This window comes from Theropithecus gelada, chromosome 1 (genome assembly GCF_003255815.1).
Source record: "Theropithecus gelada isolate Dixy chromosome 1, Tgel_1.0, whole genome shotgun sequence".
In the NCBI taxonomy this organism is placed as follows: Eukaryota; Metazoa; Chordata; class Mammalia; order Primates; family Cercopithecidae; genus Theropithecus; species Theropithecus gelada.
Window position 1 is genome coordinate 123,238,006 of NC_037668.1, and position 21,109 is coordinate 123,259,114.

The 21,109-nt window shown below is 40.8% G+C and overlaps 1 protein-coding gene across 2 annotated transcripts in view; it reads right to left on the bottom strand.

Annotated features, from left to right (window-relative positions):
- The window catches only part of ALG14 (ALG14, UDP-N-acetylglucosaminyltransferase subunit), a 93,234-nt gene that overhangs the window by 29,034 nt on the left and 43,091 nt on the right, over positions 1-21,109 (bottom strand). For both annotated transcript variants that reach the window (XM_025365031.1, XM_025365034.1), the window contains one exon: positions 16,648-16,779. In XM_025365031.1, the coding sequence (XP_025220816.1) occupies positions 16,648-16,779 (132 nt within the window). The remainder of the gene's footprint in view (positions 1-16,647; positions 16,780-21,109) is intronic.

Genomic DNA, 21,109 nt, shown 5'->3' on the forward strand with positions numbered 1-21,109 from the left:
TCACCAGACACCAAATGGGGTAACTCCTTAACCTTGGACTTCCCAGCCTCCAGGACTGTGAGAAATAAATTTCTATTGTTAGTAAGCACTCAGTTTATGGTACTGTGTTATAGCAGCCTACAGAGACTTCCATATAGAACAGGATTAAGATTCATTATTCTTTATTACTGGAATCTAAAAACTATATGTGACTAAGTGTTTTAATCTATATTTTTAATGACTTACAGTGATGAAAAGTTGATATGGTGTGGCTGTCTCCCCACCCAAATCTCATCTTGGAATTGTAGCTCCCATAATTCCCATGTGTTGTGGGAGGGACCCAGTGGGAGATAATTGAATCAAGGGGGTGGTTTCCCCCATACTGTTCTTGTGATTAAGTCTCATGAGATCTGATGATTTTATAAGGTGTTTCCCTTTGACTTGACTCTCATTCTCTCTTGTCTGCTGCCATGTAAAACGTGCCTTTTGCCTTCTACCATGATTGAGAGACCTCCCCAGCTGCATGCAACTGTGAGTTCATTAAACCTCTTTTTTTTCATAAATTATCGAGTCTCAGGTATGTCTGTATTGGCAGCATGAAAACGGACTAATACAAAAGTAAAACTCAAAACATTTAACCAAATTTAGTTTAATTCTCATTTTGTCATATGAACTTCTACTAAATATGATTTGGATCTTTTGGTGGATGTCACAGTAACCTGAAATCCCTAGGTGGAAATAATACTATCCAACTAGGTCAGAAGTAGACTCAGAACTAAACTCACACAAACTATTTTACAGTTGTTTTGTCTTATTAGAGTGAGCTACTGTGCTACTGTAGTGGAGTCCAATAAGATTTTGCTGCTCGTTAAGTAATAACTCATTCTCTACATCTGCTACTGAGAAACACAAATGCCAGATTTGGTAGTCACGAAAGCTGTGTATCTCAAATCAGGCAGTTTAGTCATATACCCTATCACCATATGTGGGTTTCTTCTTGAGAACATCTTTGCTCCATGGTCAATGGGGCCTGTTCCAGGAGCCCTGCTTTGATAGAATTTCCTAGTATGTCATGTTAGAATCAGTGAATCAGAGACTCTTGAAGCTAGAAAGAAAGTGTAAGTTCAAAACTGATATCACAGGAAAAGTATAATCTGATGAGATACTATTCAAGTCTTTCTTGTATTTGTCCTGTTTGAAACAATGAAAATCAGGCTAGGCATGGTGGCTCATGCCTGTAATCCCAGCACTTTGGGAGGCCGACAAGGGTGAATCACCTGAGGTTGGGAGTTCGGGACCAGCCTAGCCAACATGGTGAAACCCCTTTTCTTTAATAATACAAAAAAACTTAGCTGGGTATGGTGGCAGGCACCTATAATCCCAGCTACTCAGGAGGCTGAGGCAAGAGAATTGCTTGAATCTGTGAGGTGGAGGTTGCAGTGAGCCGAGATTGTGCCACAGTGAGACTGTCTCAATTAAAAAGAAAGAAAGAAAGAAAGAAACAATAAAAAACAATCCAGAAGAATCTTTCCCTCTCATCACAAATGTTAAGAGTTGCTATACATAATTAAATATAGAATTGTCTCATTTTTCTAGTGCAGGGTAACAAGCTGTATTTGAAATTAACCATAAGCTATTGTTTATTCACATATCCTAGCCCTCCATCTCTTTTGATGGAAATAAGTTTCCTGCTCTTGTTTTTGTTTTTATTTTTTATTTTTTGAGACAGAGTCTTGCTCTGTCTCCCAGGCTAGAGTGCAGTGGTGCAATCTCGGCTCACTGCAACCTCTGCCTCCTGGGTTCAAGCAATTCTCCTGCCTTAGCCTCCCGAGTAGCTAGGACTACAGGCGCCCACCACCATGCCCGGCTAATTTTTTTTGTATTTTTAGTAGAGATGGGGTTTCACCATATTGGCCAGGCTGGTCTCAAACCCCTGACCTTGCGATCCATCTCCCTCGGCCTCCCGAAGTGTTGGGATTACAGGCGTGAGCCAACGTGCCTGGCTAGTTTCCTGCTCTTTATAATAAATATACAGCAACCAGGATATGGATATCTACAATGTTTTGACAACAACTAAAACAAAAAGCACCCCAAATCTGTACTGACTCTGCAGACAAAAGAGGTCAAACAATTACTTCAGAGTCTCAAAATTAATTTATAGGCCTAGTGAGAAAACTAGACTAGTCTAGTAGACTAGACTCCAGCTTGGATATTTTACTGTTCTCAGGTCGCAGTGAGAGCAAATGCTTCAGCATATATTTTTAGTCATGGGTTATTTTTATTTTATTAGCATTGCCTTTAAATCACTTTTTTCTTAAAAAAAAAAAAAAACAAAAAAACCCCTTCTAGCATGTCCAAATTTATGATTCCCCACTTGAATTATGCAATTCCATTATGAAGCAATGGTCTATACTTTACCCTTTACCCAACTTTTATCATTTTATATTTAGAATCATCCTCAGAAGTACAAATTAGCTGATTACTGAACAAGTTCTAATTACTCCCCAGAGACTGTGGGAACTTAGGGTTTCAGTACAGCATTGTTCACTGTTCGGCTGTGAAACAGACTTCCTCCTCTGGTGACTGATCTGTTATTGATTTAAGAACTGACCTAAAGGGCTATTTGTTCTGCGCCCTTTGAAGAGCGTTTGCTTCCCCTGACTTCCAGAATGATTCTGTCAGACATCCTGAAGCCTCATGCCATATTCTTTACTATGTAGTTTGTGCAGCCTGGAATAATGGGATAGTGGCTAATTAACCTGTTCTTACCTCCAAAAGAGGGTCTGTGATTTAAAACACCTTTGAAAAATCACATTGATGCTTCAGTCTGGAACCCTGAGGCAGGTCAATTCTGTTCCCAGTCCAGATCATCCTTCCTTCTTAGCGTCAGACTTGGGGCCATGGCTGGATTCTAGATTACAAACTCTTCTGAGCACAAACAGACCTCTCCATTTCCCATGGTGCCTACCTCTAGTCTCAGCTCACAGCAGTTACTCAATGCAAAATAAAAACAAATTTGTCAATAATTTTTTTAGAATTATCTTCAAAAAATTAAATTATGTGTAAACTTATAATTACAATTATTCACAAATTGATTTATAAATAATTTTTATTTGTCAATAAAAAGCTTATAAAATAACAAAATTATGGCTAAATAACTTCAAAGGATAGCTTTGACATGTAGGTTTTATGATCCCAGAGCAATGACGTCAGAAAGGCATTCTATATTAATAGTTTCTGGCTATCTTAAAAAATAAAAAATTAAAAAAATTTAAAACATTCAATGAATAGCATTTTCTTTAAGAATTAAGTGCGCATGTTGATGGAATGGCAGCAGAAAAAGACCCGAGTTCCTAAGCCTTCGTTATGATTCCCAATCCTTTGCAATCTGAAGAGAGCTCCATACAGTTTTAAACTTGCCACAGCACTCAGAAGAGGGGAGGCCTAAGTCCCCAGTCTTTGATAACAAAGAGGGCAGAACACACCTGATAGTAGGCTGGGAGCAAGTCAGGGTAATAAAGGTGAGCCAGGAAGCAGTTCAAGGGGCTTGTGAACGCCATTCACCTCTCAGTGGGATCCAGGAGGGATCAGAGGGTGTTAGCTGAGGAGGAGATATTTAACCGAGAGAGATGGAGATCTGGAGGGAGCTGGGACTGGGTGCTGCTAATTTCCATCTGGTAGAGCTGGTGTGTTCCAGTTCCTTACTATTCACTTATTAATCAAAGACCTCTCCAAGCACCTGACACACTGCTAAGCTCCACAGGGATAATAATAAACCCAGAAAGCTTGGTTTTTGGCTCTTAAAGTACTCACGATCTAATCTGGGGAGGGAGAAAATTCAGCAGAAGTTAAATGACTAGAGAACAATTAAATGCTAAACTCTAAGTTCAAGAAGAGTTCACAGGAGGGCAAGATCTGGATGGAGTAATGGTGCAAGACAAAAAGCCTCAGAAGAAGCCTCAAGAAAATGAAGAACCAAACTGGGGAACTAAGGTTGTTTGTGAATCAGGTGCATGTGGATGAGCCCTTCTTGAGAGGGTCAGGTTTGGAAGGATGTCCTTGAATGGTGGTCCAGCAGGACGGAGCTGAAATTCATTAGTAAATCCTCACACACCGTTTTTGGAAGCGATGGAGTCTGTGATGAAAACATAAGAGGGCCAGAAAACAAAGAAGAGAGAAGCAAATAATCTTTGGTTGTTTTCATGTCTGAAGAGGCTCACTGTGGCATGAAAATCAACATGAAAACAGTCAGAATACCATAGCATCCAAACTGGGCATTGTGTAGACATTCCGTGGTCTAAGTTTTAAAACATTTATTAACTCCTTATTAGCCTCTTGATTTCTGGAAGATAATATTTAACTTAATGACAAAAGAGGAGAAGGATCCAGGAACTCACCATGGGGGCTTCTTATGCATGAATGTTCACACAAGACTATGAAGTAGATATCGTGGTCCCTGTTCTACAGATGAGGAAAAGGAAGTTTATGGAGAATAAACAGCTCACCTAAATTTATCCAAATAGTAGAATGGCAGACCTAGATTTTAAACCCTGGTATGCATGTTGCTCAAGCCCATTTTCTCTATTCCATGTAGGCATATTCCACCTAATACCTTTCAAGAGGAGAAAAGTCTATGATGTCTCATTTGTGGTGTGGTCAGAGAGCTGAACCTGGAGCTGGGAGTGAAAGAACTGGTTTTTTATCCACGCTTTGCTATTAGTTCTAAGACTTTGGACAAGGCACTCCCTTCTTTTGGTTCTATTACCTAAACTTTAAAAAGTGGGTATAGAATTAAATTGTTGGTGAGGTATCATCTGTATAAGTTTGTAATGCTAAGTGTACAAAAGGCTTCTCCATCAGAGAATGTCCATTGAATAATATGACTGCTCTAATAAAAAGAGGAAGGGGAATATGCGGACACATGCTGATTTTTATATTTGGAAACCCACCAAGATATAAATATAAATTCAGAAATCTGCCAAGATCTAAATCTGATAAATATGAACTATTCTGCCACAACAGCAATGGAAGCTCCAGGACTTTAAAGAAGAAGGTTCAGTGACAGCAGGTTTATCTCACAACTGTGTGCAGTAAGCCCACTGCCTTCATTTACATGGCATGCATTTAGTCCCCAAGAACACCTATTGGTCCTCCAAGCCACCTCTCAGCACTGCCACTGCCCACTCAGATCCTCAGAAGAAGGCTTGAAGGATGGACACAAAGACAGTCCAGTCAGGGAACCTACAAAAAATGAAACCACCAGAGGTAAGAGACCACAGAGAGGATAGCCCAGGCAGGTAGTCACTACTTAGGGCTGCTTAATGTCCATCCTGCAGTCACCAGCCCTTGCAATTTTGCAAAAGGTTGTGTGTGTGTGTGTGTGTGTGTGTGTGTGCGTGTGTGGTGTGAAATACCTTGACCAAATATGTGGTCCAAATACTGACCAACTACATGAATCGGACAAGATGTGTGTGTCTGCTATGACCCAAGGATGATCAGTTTGCTTCAGAACTGGCTGATAAAAAAGAGAAGGCAGGAGGCCCTGATGAGTGCTGGTCTTAGAAACAAAAAGGAGCTAACTGAAGCAGACAAAAGGCATTGAGAAAGACCTTGTCCAATTCACATCTGAATAAAGTCCATCAGTAACCCCTTAGTTCCTACACATCTAACTCCTGCAATGCTTAACTGTTTTTAACACCTATCTGCTTCCTACAGTCAACTGCAGGAAAAGCCCTTAAAATGAAGAGTCACTGTGCTAGGAAAAAAAAAATACCAAAACTGGTGAAAATTGAAGTTCATTTCCCAGTAGACCTAAGGGAGACCTAGGGGAAGAATTCCTGCAGTATAATCTGATTGGGGCAGTCAGAAAGGAGTGCAGGTAAACAGGCCAACCTCTAGGGTCTTTGTAACAAAAACAGGTGGGAGAGAATGTCAAGGATAAGATGAAACAGGGGCTTCAACACGATCCCAATGGAGGGTAGATGTGTAGGTGAGAGGAAGAAAGAGAAAGAACAGTTAAAGCAAGGAAGGAGACAGAAGAGAGAGGAGAGCCACGAGCATGTATCAGGCAGGGCTATAGAAGGGCAACCACCTTCTCGAAGCCCCTTGGGATGTGTATGGGTGATAGGTGCTCCTGAAGGAAACCCTGGGGGACCCCAGAATGACTCTAACAGCCACATCGACATCATAATTCAAGTAAATATATATATTTTTGAGATCTACGATATCTAAAATCCAATGAGGCACAGGAGCTCCAAGGATCATATGTCCTGGCAGGAGGTGAGCAGCAGTAAGTGGTTTTGAATCTCAGCGAATCACTTTCCCAGCAGAGGGAGTGGCTTGGTTAAAAGCAAGTGGATCTGCCAGCTGTGATTCTTCTATTGGAGCTTCTCATTATTCCTATTTGATAGGAAGGAGAAGCTAACTCAGAGAAGCTAACTGATTAGCTTTGAGTCGCCACACCTAACTACTGACAAAGCTGAGAGTAAAGTCAAAACCTCCTGATTCGTAGGATGGTATTTTTTCTTGTGTATCACAACTGAGGTAAAATGGATGCAAACCAGAGAAAAAAGTAGCCTGGAAATTATAGGAAATCAAATGTGAAGCAAATATTCAGGATGAATTCTCAATCAAACCAATAAAGAAAATATGAAGTGGCCAGGCATGGTAGCTCAGGCCTGTAATCCCAGCACTTTGGTAGGCTGAGGCGGGCAGATCATTTGAGGTCAGGAGTTTGAGACCAGCTTGGCCAACATGGTGAAACCCCACCTCTACTGAAAATAAAAAAATTAGCCGAGTGTAATCCCGGCTACTTGGGAGGCTGAGGCAGGAGAGAATAGCTTGAACCTGGGAGATGGAAGTTGCAGTAAGCCAAGCTCATGCCAATGCACTCCAGCCTGGGTGACAGAGCAAGATTCTGTCTCAATTAGTAGAAAAAAAGAAAAAAGGGAAAGAAGGAAAGGAGGGAGGGAGGGAGGGAGGGAGGGGAGGTCAATATGCGGAATTCTTTTATGACCTTAAGAATGAAAGTTTGCCTTACATAAGCTGCACCTGGTTTCCACAGAGAGCAGGAAATTCACCCCCACCTTCTCCCAACCTCCAGCCCCTCCCAATTCTGTTTTTTCATAGAAGTGACCAGTGGGGAATTTTTCTCTCTTTGTGTGACTTCAGAGATGAATCATGTCTCCCTGAAAAACTGAAACAGGCAAATTGGCTTAGGAATAATTAAACAGCAACAGACCAAGTTCCCTGAATCCAGGCACTGCCTCCACTAACAAGGCTTATCTACAAAATACTGTACTGTGTAAGCAAATTATGTGAAAAATAACATCTGGAGCTTTAAGATGTGGACACAATTGATTTAAGCATGTGACACCTATCTTTAGAGAAAAGTGATTATTTAGCCCACAAAAGCAAACCTGTTTTCACAAACTGTCAGCCATAAACATATTTTTAAAATTGCTTATGTGAAAGATTTGTATAAGTGGCTTAAATGTGAATTCAGAAAGACCAAGAATGTAAAATGGTATTTTGCTAACAAATGGAATTTGCTGCCCTTTGCAATTCGACAGCTGATTCCACTGCAGGATTTCATTTTTATGGCAGAATATGGAAGTTCTGACACTGTAAACATGTGAAACTTATAAATCTGGTATTCACATTTCTTTAAAAAATTATCAGTCACAATATATTTTTTCCATAATTTGAAGGTCTTATCAGCAGGGACCTTCTTGTTATTTTTAAGCATGTATAATACCAGTTCAAGCTCTCTAACCTGTTTCTGACTGGATCTTTTACATTCCTCACCCAATAATGCCAACATAGCTTTTGCAGTAAGCCGTAATCGTATTTGAAATGTGTAAGGTGTTTACTCATTCTGCTTATCCTCATTCTTGATTGTAAGGTCCTTTTGAAGAACATTTTAATAATTAATTGCCCATGTGTCTTAGGGAAAATCAGTTAACCCTTTTGACTATGTGGAAAAGGCCCCACTGAAGGTGAGAAGCAGATTGGCTTACATCTGCTTTAAAATGCTGTCCTGGTAGGAGTGGAATTTCAAATTGCAGGCTAACAGGTAAAAAAGCGATAACCTGGACAGGCGTGGTGGCTCACACCTGTAATCCCAACACTTTGGGAAGCCGAGGCAGGTGGATCACCTGATGTTAGGAGTTCAAGACCAGCCTGACCAACATGGAGAAACCCTGTCTCTACTAAAAATACAAAATTAGCTGGGCATAGTGGTACATGCCTGTAATCCCAGCAATAAGCTTTCTACAGCTGATTTAACTTCGTATATGTTTTACAGTGGAAAAAGAAATCCATGATCCACGGCCGGGTGCGGTGGTTCATGCCGGTAATTGCAGCATTTTGGGAGACTGAGGCGGGTGGATCACCTGAGGTCAGGAGTTCAAGACCAGCCTGGCCAACATGGTGAAACCCCGTCTATACCAAAAATACAAAAATTAGCTGGGTGTGGTGGTGGGTGCCTATAGTCCTAGCTACTCAGGGGGCTGAGGCAGGAGAATCACTTGAACCCAGGAAGTGGAGGTTGCAGTGAGCCGAGATTGAGATTGCACCACTGCACTCCAGCCTGGGCAACAGAACAAGACTCTATCTTGGAAGGAAAAAAAAAAAAAGAAAGGAAAGAAAGAAAGGAAGAAGAAATCCATTGCCAGCAGGCTTCAATGTATTCATGCTTTAAAAGATAAAAAATTGGCTGGGTGTGATGGCTCATGCCTGTAATCCCAGCACTTTGGGAGGCTGAGGCGGGCAGATGACGAGGTCAGGAGTTCAAGACCAGTCTGGCCAACATGGTGAAACCCCGTCTCTACTAAAAATACAAAAGTTAGCTGGGCGTGCTGTCACACCTCTGTAATCCCAGCTACTCGGGAGGCTGAGGCAGGAGAATCGCTTGAACTTGGGAGGCGGAGGTTGCAGTGAGCCGAGATCACACCACTGCACTCCAGCCTGGGTGACAGAGCGAGACTCAGTTACAAAAAAAGAAAAAAGAAAAGAAAAAAATTATACAAGGAGAAAAAGAAGTCACCAAATTGCAAAGTATCAAAGAAGAAATGCTAACTGAAAAGACACATTTACTCAATGACTTCTGGGCAGGGTAAACAAGGAATTATAAAGAAAGACCATGAAGGAGACGGCCTTTGATCTTTAGAGGCTATTAGAAGACACTGTCTGGGTTTTAATCTTTTTGTTTGTTTTTTCTCCCCCAAATGAAGTAAAAAACCCTAAGTGGTGGCCGGGCGCAGTGACTCACTCCTGTAATCCCAGCACTTCTCTATGAGCAACATGGAGAAACCCCGTCTCTACTAAAAATACAAAATTAGCTAGGCGTGGTGGTGCGTACCTATAATCCCAGCTACTGGAGAGGCTGAGGCAGAAGAATTGCTTGAACCCAGGATGCAGAGGTCGCGGTGAGCCAAGATCGCACCATTGCGCTCCAGCTCGGGCAACAAGTGCGAAACTTCGTCTCAAGAAAAAAAAACAAAAAACAAAAACCCCACAAAACTCTAAGCGGTTCTACCACACCAAGAAATTAAAGTAAAGCAACTGCTGACGAAAATGTTTTGGAACTCGATGCTGTATAGGTATGTGGTGGTTTCACAGCATGGTGAATGTACTAAATGCCACCGAGTTGTACATTGTAAAATGGCTAATTTCATGTTACGCGAATTTCACTTCAATTAAAGAAATAAAGCAAGTGTACTCTGGTTAAGGTGAATGACAAACTTTCGCCGTTTTCTTATGGTGCTTTGATAAAGAGAATATTTAACACTTCAGAAACATGTTATCAAAAAAAAATCCTTAGACAAATTCAGCGGTTAATTCAAAGGGAGCAAAAGTTAACCAAGGGGCAGTTATGCAATGTTTTTTCCTATTCTATTTTTTCCAGCCCACCTAAAAGCTGTAAATGGTCATCGTCAGGTTTTAATAGCTTCTCTGACTTCTCCTTTCCTAATCTCTCTCCTACCCAGATTTACTCCTTCAAAATTTATTGAACTCCTACATGCCCCATGCTCTAGAATAGGTGCTAGCACTGCCAAGATGAGTAATATACCTCACCGTTCCTCAAGGAGTTCACAGTCTGTATTCAAATTTTTAAAACTTCCTATGACGTTTCCCTACTGACTCTAGTGACACAAACTCTAAAACTTTAATGATCCCACTTAACTTGGAGGGCAGCAGCCCTTCCGAGGCTCTCCCATTACATATTCAATTATCGGTGCTGTCTGTGCCCCCTTCTTTTATTTTTTCTGCAGGTCAAAGAGAAATTTTAAAGATTCTAAACAGAAACATGACTTTCTTGATTTTCAAGTGCTATACAAATAGAGCTCCTGCTTCACATGATCCTTTAAAATAAGCACTGGAAGTCTGTGAAGCTGGGACTGGTTCTAGGAATTACTCATGCATCTAAGGTCATTTCAAAGGCTTCCCTTCTCTTCACCCCACCCTCTGTTCTCACCTCGCCACCAGCACCTCCCATTACCCTCGTCTATAAGGCCATGTTTCTGGAGCTCACTGCCCATGACCACATTAGTCCCTTCTTCAAGAACAGTTTTGTTTTCCTTCTTCTTATCCTCTCACAGCTGAATTCCTTTCCATTCAACTTTCATTTTTGTTTTAACTGTGACCTCACAGCTACCCTTGGGAAAATACATTGGCTTTCACCTTGAATGGAAGAGTCCCCACCAGCCTCAGATTCAAAATGAGCCTGTGATGGGCTGGAACAGTGACAGCTCACGAGTGATGCAGGCAAAGCAAAACAAGGGAGCAAAAATCGCAGGCAAAGCCACGCTGGCTTCTGCAGACAGGAAAAACGTAATGTTTGCCAAGTGGAAAAATCATCAACATAGAAAGAAAAATCATTTTCAAGCTGCTGAGAGTCCCCCAAAATGGAGACGAATAAAAACAACTCAAAGCAATCTAACTGCTAATATGCAGCCTAATTTTGACACAGATGTTGTTCTGAACTTACTCAATGTGAAACAGAAGCTGTAACATTTAAACTAAATACCTCATTTATGGATGGAAGCAGCTACAGGTTGTCACTCAGCCAATGTGTCAGTGGCACAGCTGGTAATTTCACCATGCAGCTGGGAAAAGCAGTTTGTCAGTCACAAGAAACCAGATATTTGGGAGGATTTTCACATCAAACCACTTCTCGCAGTGGACTCTGACCATCATCAGACTTGCTAAATGCACGTATAGTGCAGGGCCAGTCCTTCTGTATCCTTAAGGAGGCTGCCAAATTTACAGTGCGTATATGGAGAGGAGACACACAGTGGGAAGGAGTGACACTGGCATTATTTTAACGCATTATAGAGGGACTGGGCACCAGAGGAGCAGGAACTGAGGAAACCTAAACAAATGGTTCCCAGTTATGATTTCATTAATCTTGGAAAACATGAAGCAGTAGACAAGTGTGGTCTAATTGTTTCTCATTTGACTTGGCTTGGAAAACCTTCCTCTCACTTAATTCCATTGATAGATAAGCATCTTGGGACAGCTGACCTTTTCTTTGTCTAGCCAAGTTTCCTTTGAACATGTTATGAAGTTTTTTGATCACCACCAAATATAATACCAGATGAAGGTCATTATACAAAGAGAATCAAATTAACAACAGTTAAGGAGAAAAAGTTCCCGTAAGGGTTCTGGCATGTCAACAAGAAGTTAATTGCCTCTTCTTAATATTTCAAACACATGTTAATTAGTAGGCCAATAAAAATTTTATATACTATACAAACAGTGATAATCTTGGTGCCACCTAGTTTGTGGCTCACCACAGAAAACACCTAATTTAAAAAAAACAATCACAGTATCCTACTTATGGATAATAACCCACCATCCGTGTCATCAACTTTTTTTTTTTTGAGATGGAGTCTTACACTATCCCCCAAGCTGGGGTACAGTGATCTCAGCTCACTATAACCTCTACCTCCCGGGTTCAAGTGATTCTCCTGCCTCAGCCTCCTGAGTAGCTGGGATTACAGGTGCCCACCATCAAGCTCGGCTAATTTTTGTATTTTTAGTAGCGACAGGGTTTCACCCATGTTGGCCAGCCTGGTCTCGAACTCCTGACTTCAAGTGATCTGCCCGCTTTGGCCTCCCAAAGTGCTGGAATTATAGGCATGAGCCTCCGCACCCAGCCATCAAATTTCTACTGCTATGAACTTAGACATTTCACAGCTCAAACTGGGTATGGAACATGGAAAAAAATGACTAAATAAAATAATGGCCTTCTTTCATACAACGCGTGAGTGAGTGTAGATGTAATAAGTACATCTAAATTTGTCATGGTGAATTAAACCAGCTTCAGGCAAAGAGGCAGAGTATTAGGCTGAAATGGTCCATTTCCTTTCAATTTGTTAATACAGAGAATCTGAAATTTATTTTTTACTTGATTAAAAATTAAATTAGGTTTCATTTTTGTATGCAGAGCTCTTTCCTTGAGTATTTCATCTGGTAATGGCCAGGGTGGAATGAAGCCAGTAATCAAACACTGCAGACTTTGGAAACCCTCCTGGTTTTTCAGACTCTTAATAAAGCCTGAGAAGAGCACCAGTGTAGGGAATGGGTGTCTTTGTTTTTGTGATGACTCATTTTATCCAGTATTCATTCATTTATTTTTAAGTCATTCCTCAAATATGTGGAAGCTTTTCTAGAAAGGACCATGGAAAATGCAAAAATACTTGGCCTTTACCCTCAAGAACTTTATAGATTTTTTTCCCCCAACATAAGCAGTCCTCTTACCTTAATAATCAGCAATCTCACAAATTAACTTTTCTCTTCTTCTCATTGAAACAAACTAATTCCTCTTTAGGAGTATATTTTCAAGAGGATATGAGATCAGCCTAGTCATTGAAGATTCACACAGAGACTTCTACTTTTAGGAAAAAATGAAAGACACAATAGTGAAAAAATCTTTAGGCTTCAAGATACAAAAGAGTATCCATCTCGCACATGGAATATTTAAAATTCATTTTAATGTGGGATCAGCGTGTACTTTAGCAGAAGAACACAGAAGAGATTATGAAGGGTTGAGATCAATAGGACTATTTAAACATGGTTTTAGAAGGGTTAACAAAGTGTCCCGTCACTCTTTTAGCAATCAACAACAGAACTATTAGAAAATCAGCAGAGATACAGAAGAACTCAACGGCATCATCAATCAACAGAATCTCATAGACAATTATATACACATTCCTTTCAAATGCCCATGGAATATTCACCAAGACAAACCACATCCAGGATCAAAAAACCTCAATATATTTTAAAATAGAGTATGTTCTCTGACCATAGGGAAATTGAACTAGAAATCAATAACAGAAAGATAATAGGAAAAATTTCCCAACACTTGCAAATTAAACAAAACACTGTAAATAATCCATGGGTCAAAGATGAAGACTTGAAGGACATAAAAAATACTTAGAAGTGAATGAAAATACAACATATCAACATTTGTAGGATGAAACTACAGCAGTTGTGAGAGGAAAATGTATAGCATTAAATGCTTGTATTAGAAAAGAAGAAATATCTTAATCAATAACCTAAGTTGCTATCTTAAGAAACTAGTTGGGCACGGTGGCTCACACCTGTAATCCCAGCATTTTGGGAGGCTGAGGCTGGGGGATGGTTTGAGCCCAGGAGTTTCAGACCAGCCTGGGCAATGTGGAGAGACCCCATCTTTAAATTTTTTTTTAATAAAATAAAGAGAATCCTGAATACTAGAACAAGCTAAAAGTACTTTAATGTAGGCTGCAGAGAGGAAGAACTATTTCTGATTTAAATAGGGTCTCTATTTTCAACTGAATTAATCTGTATTTCGAGTCTACCTGTTGTTTCTTTACTCCATTTTCCCTGAAGCTAAAGTATAAGCTTCCTGAGGAGCTGTTTTATTCATCCCTTTTAGTACCTGCTGCATCAAAGATATTTTTTAAAATACTAGATAACTTTTTAATTGAGCAAGTTAGCTAATATTGGCAGAATCTAATACATGTCTAAAGAAAATTGGAGTTACAGAACATCTTGGTTACTTAGGTCTCTCTGGCATGGGCAATTTCATGGATGTTCTTAAAGTGAACATGAAGACTTGAACTTCTTGATCTGCATGACTTTTCTGGAATTTTTCTAGGTCAAGTGAATAGCAAGCCATTTTCACAGATCACCTTAGGCCACTTACGGATAGAGCTGTGTTTACTCTTATACCTCGAGTGCACGGTATAAATCCAGTCACAGAGCAGGGTCCTAGTCAGGTTTCATCATTAGGTTTTAGGAATTCAGTCACATCTTCAGGCTCTACTTCTAATTCTAGCTCTGTTGCTACCTCCATCACCTCTGCAATTACTTCTTCCACTTGAGTCTTGAACCTCTCAAAGCCATGCAGGAGGGCTGGAATATACTTCTCCCAAACTCCTGTTTATGGACATCTTCCCATAAATCAAGAATGTTCTTAATGGCATCTAGAATGGTGAATCTTTTCCAGAAGGGTTTCAATTGACTTTGTCCAGATCCATCAGAGGAATAACTATCTATGGCAGCTATGGCCTTACAAATGTTTTCTTAAATAATAAAACTTGCAAGTTAAAATTATGCCTTGATTTCTGGGCTGCAGAATAGATGCTGTGTTAGCAGGCATAAAGATATTAATCTCCTTGTATATCTCCATCAGAGCTCTTGGGTAATTAGGCACATTGTCAATGAGCAGCATATTTTGTATTTTTTTAAAATAAAAACATCCAGCCCAATATATCAAGAGCAGTAATATTTTGGAAGGAAGCTTTGTCTCTTGAGTAGCAGGTCTCAACAGTGCGTTTAAAATATTCAGCAAACCATGCTGTAAACAGATGTGCTGTCACCTAGGCTTTGTTGTTGCACTTATAGAGCACAGGCAGAATAGATTTAGCATAATTCTTAAGGGCCTGAGCATTTTCAGAATGGTAAATGAGCACTGGCTTCAACTTAAAGTCAACAGCTACATGAGCCCCTAACAAGAGAGTCAGCTTGTCCCTTGAAGCTTTGAAGCCAGGTATTGACTTCTCTCTAGCCATGAGAGTCCTGAATGACATTGTCGAATATAAGGCGGTTCTGTCTATATGGAAAATATGTTGATTAGTGTAGTCACCTTAATCAGTTATCTTAACTAGATCTTCTGTATAAATTGCTGCAGCTTCTACATCAGTACCTGCTGCTTCACCTTGCACTTTCATGCTATGGAGATGGCTTCTCTCCTTAAGCCTCAACCAACCTTTGCTACCTTCAAACTTTTCTTCTGCAGCTTCCTCACCTCTCTCAGTCTTTACAGAATTAAAGAAAATTAGGACTTTGTCCTGAATTAGGTTTTGGCTTAAGGGAATGTGGCTGGTTTGATATTCTATCCAGAGTGCTCAAACTTTCTCCATATCAGCAATGAGGCTATGTCATGTACTTATCATAAAACCAGTGTGTTCAGTGCCATAGCACTTTTTTTTTTTTTTTTTGAGACGGAGTCTCACTCTATCGTCCAGGCTGGAGTGCAGTGGCGCCATCTCCGCTCACTGCAAGTGCTGCCTCCTGGGTTCATGCCATTCTCCTGGTCAGGCTCCCGAGTAGCTGGGACTACAGGTGCCCACCACCACGCCCAGCTAATTTTTTGTATTTTTAGTAGAGACGGGGTTTCACCATGTTAGCCAGGATGGTCTCGATCTCCCGACCTCGTGATCCCTCTGCCTCGGCCTCACAAAGTGCTGGGATTACAGGCATGCACCTGGTCTGGAGTAGCACTTTTAATTTCCTTCAAGAACTTTTCCTTTGCATTCACAACTTGGCTAAGTGCCTGTTGCAAATGCCTTCCTCACTAAGCTTAATCATTTCTAGCTTGTGATTTCAAATGTGAAACATGAGAAATACTACCTTTCACTTGAACACTGAGAGGCCAGTGCAGGGTTATTAATTGGCCTAATTTCAATATTGTTGTGTCTCATAGACAGGGAAGCTCAAGGAATGCGTGTGTGTGTGTGTGTGTGTGTGAGAGAGAGAGAGAGACAGAGAGACAGAGAGACAGAGAGAGAGAGAACAGCCGGCTGTTGGAGCAGTCAGAACACACACATTTATTAAGTTCACTGTCTTATGTAAGCACGATTCACAGTGTCCCCAAACAATTACAACAGTAACATCAAAGATTACTGGTCACAGGCCAGGCACAGTGGCTCATGCCTGTAATCCCAGCACACTGGGAGGCCGACGCAGGCAGATTACTTGAGGTCAGGAGTTCAAGACCAGCCTGGAAAACATGGTGAAACCCCATCTCTCTTAAAAATACAAAAATTAGCAAGGCATGGTGGCACGCACTTGTAGTCCCAGCCACTCAGGAGGCTGAGGCAGGAGAAAGAGTGCTTTGTGATAAAAGTCACAAAAAAATCCAAGGATGATATCTTACTCTATTTCAGGTGCTATAATGAGATACCATGAACTGGGTGGCTTATAAAGAACTGATATTTATTTCTTACAGTTCTGGAGCCTGGGAAGTCCAAGATCAAGGCACCAGCCAGTTCAGGGTCTTGTATACGACCTGGCACAGTGATAAATGGTAGCTGTTTAAGAAAACAGTATGTCCTGTTACTAATGAAAGATCTACAGGGAGTTACTTTCCCTCTCCTTAGTGATGGTCTTACTTACCAAATCTGGCTTCACCTGGTGAATGAGGGGAAAGGACAGCCACATGGAGTGCAAGGTGGTGAAAACGGTGGAGGGCCAGGACTGCCGAACCTCCCGGCTTCTTGGAATTCGGTGAATGTAGTATTTGGTATACTAGAAGGAAACAGAAGGAATCCAAATCAACTGAGTCACTGATATCAAAGTTAAACATGGTAACAGTTAACAGCTGTAGAAATAGAAATGCTTTCTTGTTTATTTTAAATTTTCATTCTAACCACTTTTAAATTAGAGTTGTAATGCCTATCTCATGCTTTATATAACACATCAGATGGGATCACATGTGACAAAAAAGTTCCTATGATTCAAAAACTGTTAAAATCAGTTTGAACAATAAGTTGGGGGAAGTTTGTATAAACTACATTTCAGGCAAAGAATTTAACCTGCTGATATACAAAGAGTTCTTACCAGTCAATATATAAGACAAGTAACCTAGTATCAAGACGGGTAAAGATGGACAGATAACTCGAAACAGAAGAAATACAAATAATGATAAACATGTAAAAAGATGGCCAACAAGCTGGGGACAACAGAAAACTAGTCATTTTCACCTACCTGATTGGCAATGACAGTGGATAACCAGTGTTGTTGAGAGTATAGGGAAATAGACATTTACATCCCCTGGTTAAATACCTGGGTACAACTTTTTGGGAGGGCAATCTGGAAATATCTATCAGAACTTGAAATGTGCCTCCCTTTGATCCAGCATTTCTGCTTCTGGAAATATATGCCACAGATTACCCCACCGTATCATTGTTTGTATCTGTGGAAACTGAAACTAGACCAAATATTCTCCAGTAGGAAATGGAGAAGTGCATACAGTAAAATATATGGAGATATGTTAACAAATGACATACAACTATATGAACTCATATGGAAGATATCCCAAGACACATTAAGTGAATCATGCAAGTTGGAAGACAGCAGGTTTAATATAATCCAGCATCAATTAACAAAATACTCACGTGCATACATACACACATTAGTATTTGTTAGTTTGTTTTTCTTGAGACAAGGTCTCACTCTGTTGCTCAGGCTGGAGTGCTTGGTGCAATCACAGCTCACTGCAGCCTTGACCTCCCTGGGCTCAGGGTGATCCTCCCATCTCAGACTCCCAAGTAGCTATAACCACAGGCATATGCCACCACACCCAGATCTTCCCATCTCAGCCTCCAGTAGCTGTGACCACAGGTGTGGGCCACCATGTCCAGCTAATTTTTTTGTATAGACAGGTTCTCGCCATGTTGCCCAGTCTGGTCTTGAACTTCTGGGCTCAGGTAATCTACCCACCTTGGCCTCCCAAAGTGCTAGGATTACAGGGTTGAGTCACCATACCCGGCCTATGCATTAGTATTTGCATTTAAAAAAATCTGGAACTGGGCTGGGCACAGTGGCTCACACCTGTAATGCGAGCACTCTGGGAGACCCAGGCAGGTGGATTATCTGAGGTCAGGAGTTCGAGACCAGCCTGGCCAACACGGTGAAATCCATTTTCTACAAAAAATACAAAAATTAGTCGGGTGCCTGTAGTCTCAGCTATTTGGGAGGCTGAGGTAGGAGAATCGCTTGAACCTTGGAGGCGGAGTTTGCAATGAGCAGAGATCATGCCACTGCACCCCAGCCTGGGCGACAGAGCAATAGTCTGCCTCAAAAAAAAGAAGAAGGAAAAAAATCTGGAACAGGAACTACATGCCACAAATTATAGAGAGGATGATATTATAGGATATTTTCATTTTTCAGGTCAGAATATCTTTGAATATGTTTGAAATTTGCAACATGAAAGTGATATTTTCTTTTCTTTTTTTTTTTTTTTGAGACAGAGTCTCACTCTGTCACCCAGGCTGGAGTGCGGTGGCTGGATCTCAGCTCACTGCAAGCTCTGCCTCCCGGATTTACGCCATTCTCCTGCCTCAGCCTCCCGAGTAGCTGGGACTACAGGTGCCCGCCATCTCACCCGGCCAGTTTTTCGTATTTTTTTTTTAGTAGAGACGGGGTTTCACTGTGTTAGCCAGGATGGTCTCAACCTCCTGACCTCGTGATCCGCCCATCTCGGCCTCCCAAAGTGCTGGGATTACAGGCTTGAGCCACCGCGCCTGGCCGTGATATTTTCATAATTAAGAGAAACTAACATATTTTCCTTAAATCAAAGTTCCAGGTATATTGGTTACCTATTTCTGTGTAACAGATTACCTCCAAACTTAGCAGCTTAAAACAACAAGTATATTCTATTTCTCACAGTTTCTGTGGGTCAGGAACCCAAGAGTGGCTTAGTTGGGTTATTCTGGCTTGCAGTGACTCATGAACTTGAAATCAAGTGGGTGGCTGGGGTTGCAGTCATCTGAAGGCTTGACTGGGGCAGGAGAATCCACTTCCAAGGTGGCTCACTCATATGGCTGGCCATTTAGTGCTGATTGTTGGGTGGTGTCCTTAGTCCCTTGCCAAATGGATCTTTCCATAGGGCTCCTTAATTAAGTCTTCTCATTACACAACAGCTAGCCTCTTAAAAGTAAGTGCTCCAAGAGAAGGCAAGGCAGAAATTGTAATGTCTTTTATGACCTGACCTCAGAAGTCACATTTTGATATTTCTGATATTTCTGACATTTTGATATTAGTTATACAGGTCAACTCTATTTGATATGGACGGGGCTATACTGGAATGTGAAAACCAGGAAGTGAGACTCATCAAGGGCTTTCTTGGAGCCTGGCTACCACACAGTTCAGTCAGAAAGTAAAGAACAGAATATTTAATACATTCTTCCTCTCCCTTTGACCTTGAGAAACAATATGTTCCTTGAGAAAAGAATAGAAAAGTCTTTTTCTAAACCAGTAAAAGCATATAACTACTTTCTTGCACTCAGAAAAAAGTGTGAAATTGTGTTTGGAGGCTTCTATTATGTTCCAAGAAAACACCAGTGCAGTTCTTATGGACTCAGCACAAAGTGAAAATGGAAATGTGTGACCACTCTGCTTCTTCATATGATGGCAAAGAATATTTTCTCATCTCTCCACGGTATACCAGCGTAGAATGGGAGATCTGGGCTCAATATGTAGCCACTATTTTTATTTATTTATCAATCTTTTATCAAATCAATGTTTTGTTTTCCTTCCAAAAGCTAAGGTACTAAATATTGAACTAGAAACTAATACTGAGTAGTTCCCAAACTATAAACCACTCAGAAGCAATAGGAAATTAAGGTTTATGCTCATCTAATTTGTGGAGATTATTAATTGAAAAACAAGTAATAGGCCAAGGCAGTATTGTAGAGTCAAAATCCCTTCTCAGACAACTTTCGGGTCAGAAGTGTTTGGATAGTTAATATGGTTTATATACCACATATTATAGAATAGCCTCTTTTGAAGTTTGGGAAAGAAAGAAAACATTAGTATTTCTGCAACAATACCTGAATATTCACACTAAATAGGATAAATAAAGACTATAAGCTTCATGCTGATTCAAATCAGGTTTTGCCGTTAAATAAGCTTGTGAAAAACTGGATTTTTTTTTCCCCCAGTTATCAGAGCTCTTTAGGATTTCAGACTAAGAGACTGTGGACCTATACCACAAACTACATTTGAATCCAGTAAGATGCCACGTCATTGTTATTATTGTGATAAAAATAATTCAGTAGAATTCCATCATAGAAGTTTTTTTTTGGCTGTTACTTCCACCAAATTGTGTGGCCTAATCTCAATATCCATAATATTTTATTTAAAAAAGCATGGGTGCTTATCATGTTCCTTTAATTTTTTTAAGGCTATGAGCATACAACTTTACAAAGCAGCAGCAATGAACAGCATTTCTGGATTATATCCAGACAGTGTCACCGGGACCGGAAGGGTGATCAGTTTGATTCTGGCTCCCCTGATTACATCTTGGCTCCAAGGATGTAAACATCCAGGCCTGGTAGAGCCTCTGCAAAAGCGTCTGGGGCTGGAGATAGCTTCCCTAGACCTGGACACGAAAGAAAGTCTACATCTCATCCCTGGCAGCAGCCTGAAGCAGCTAAGAAAATGGGTCTCAGTTCATTTTCAGAAGAATAGAAACTAGTACAAGCATGTTCTGGGATGGGAACTGAAGGACCTCCAAGATATAAAATAGAAAATCAGGCCTGAGGGTAAGGCAACAAGACCAATAACTAAAGTTTGATGACCTCTCTTTTGACTTGCAGACGTACCATACAAGGAACCAACCTCTTAGTCTCCAGACAGAAGTTTAGCTGGGAGGGGAGTCTTGGTTCCATTTGTGTGCTGGAGCTAGCTCAGCCAATGACCACATGCCTACAGTGACCAATCATCTAGATTGCAAAGGATTACACCTGTTATCTCAGCATAATTAGTGATAGTGCCCCATCTGCTCTCAGAAGTATCCATTTAAATGATAAAGCACATGGTTATCCACAGGGTAGGGCAATGAGGAGCCTCTTCC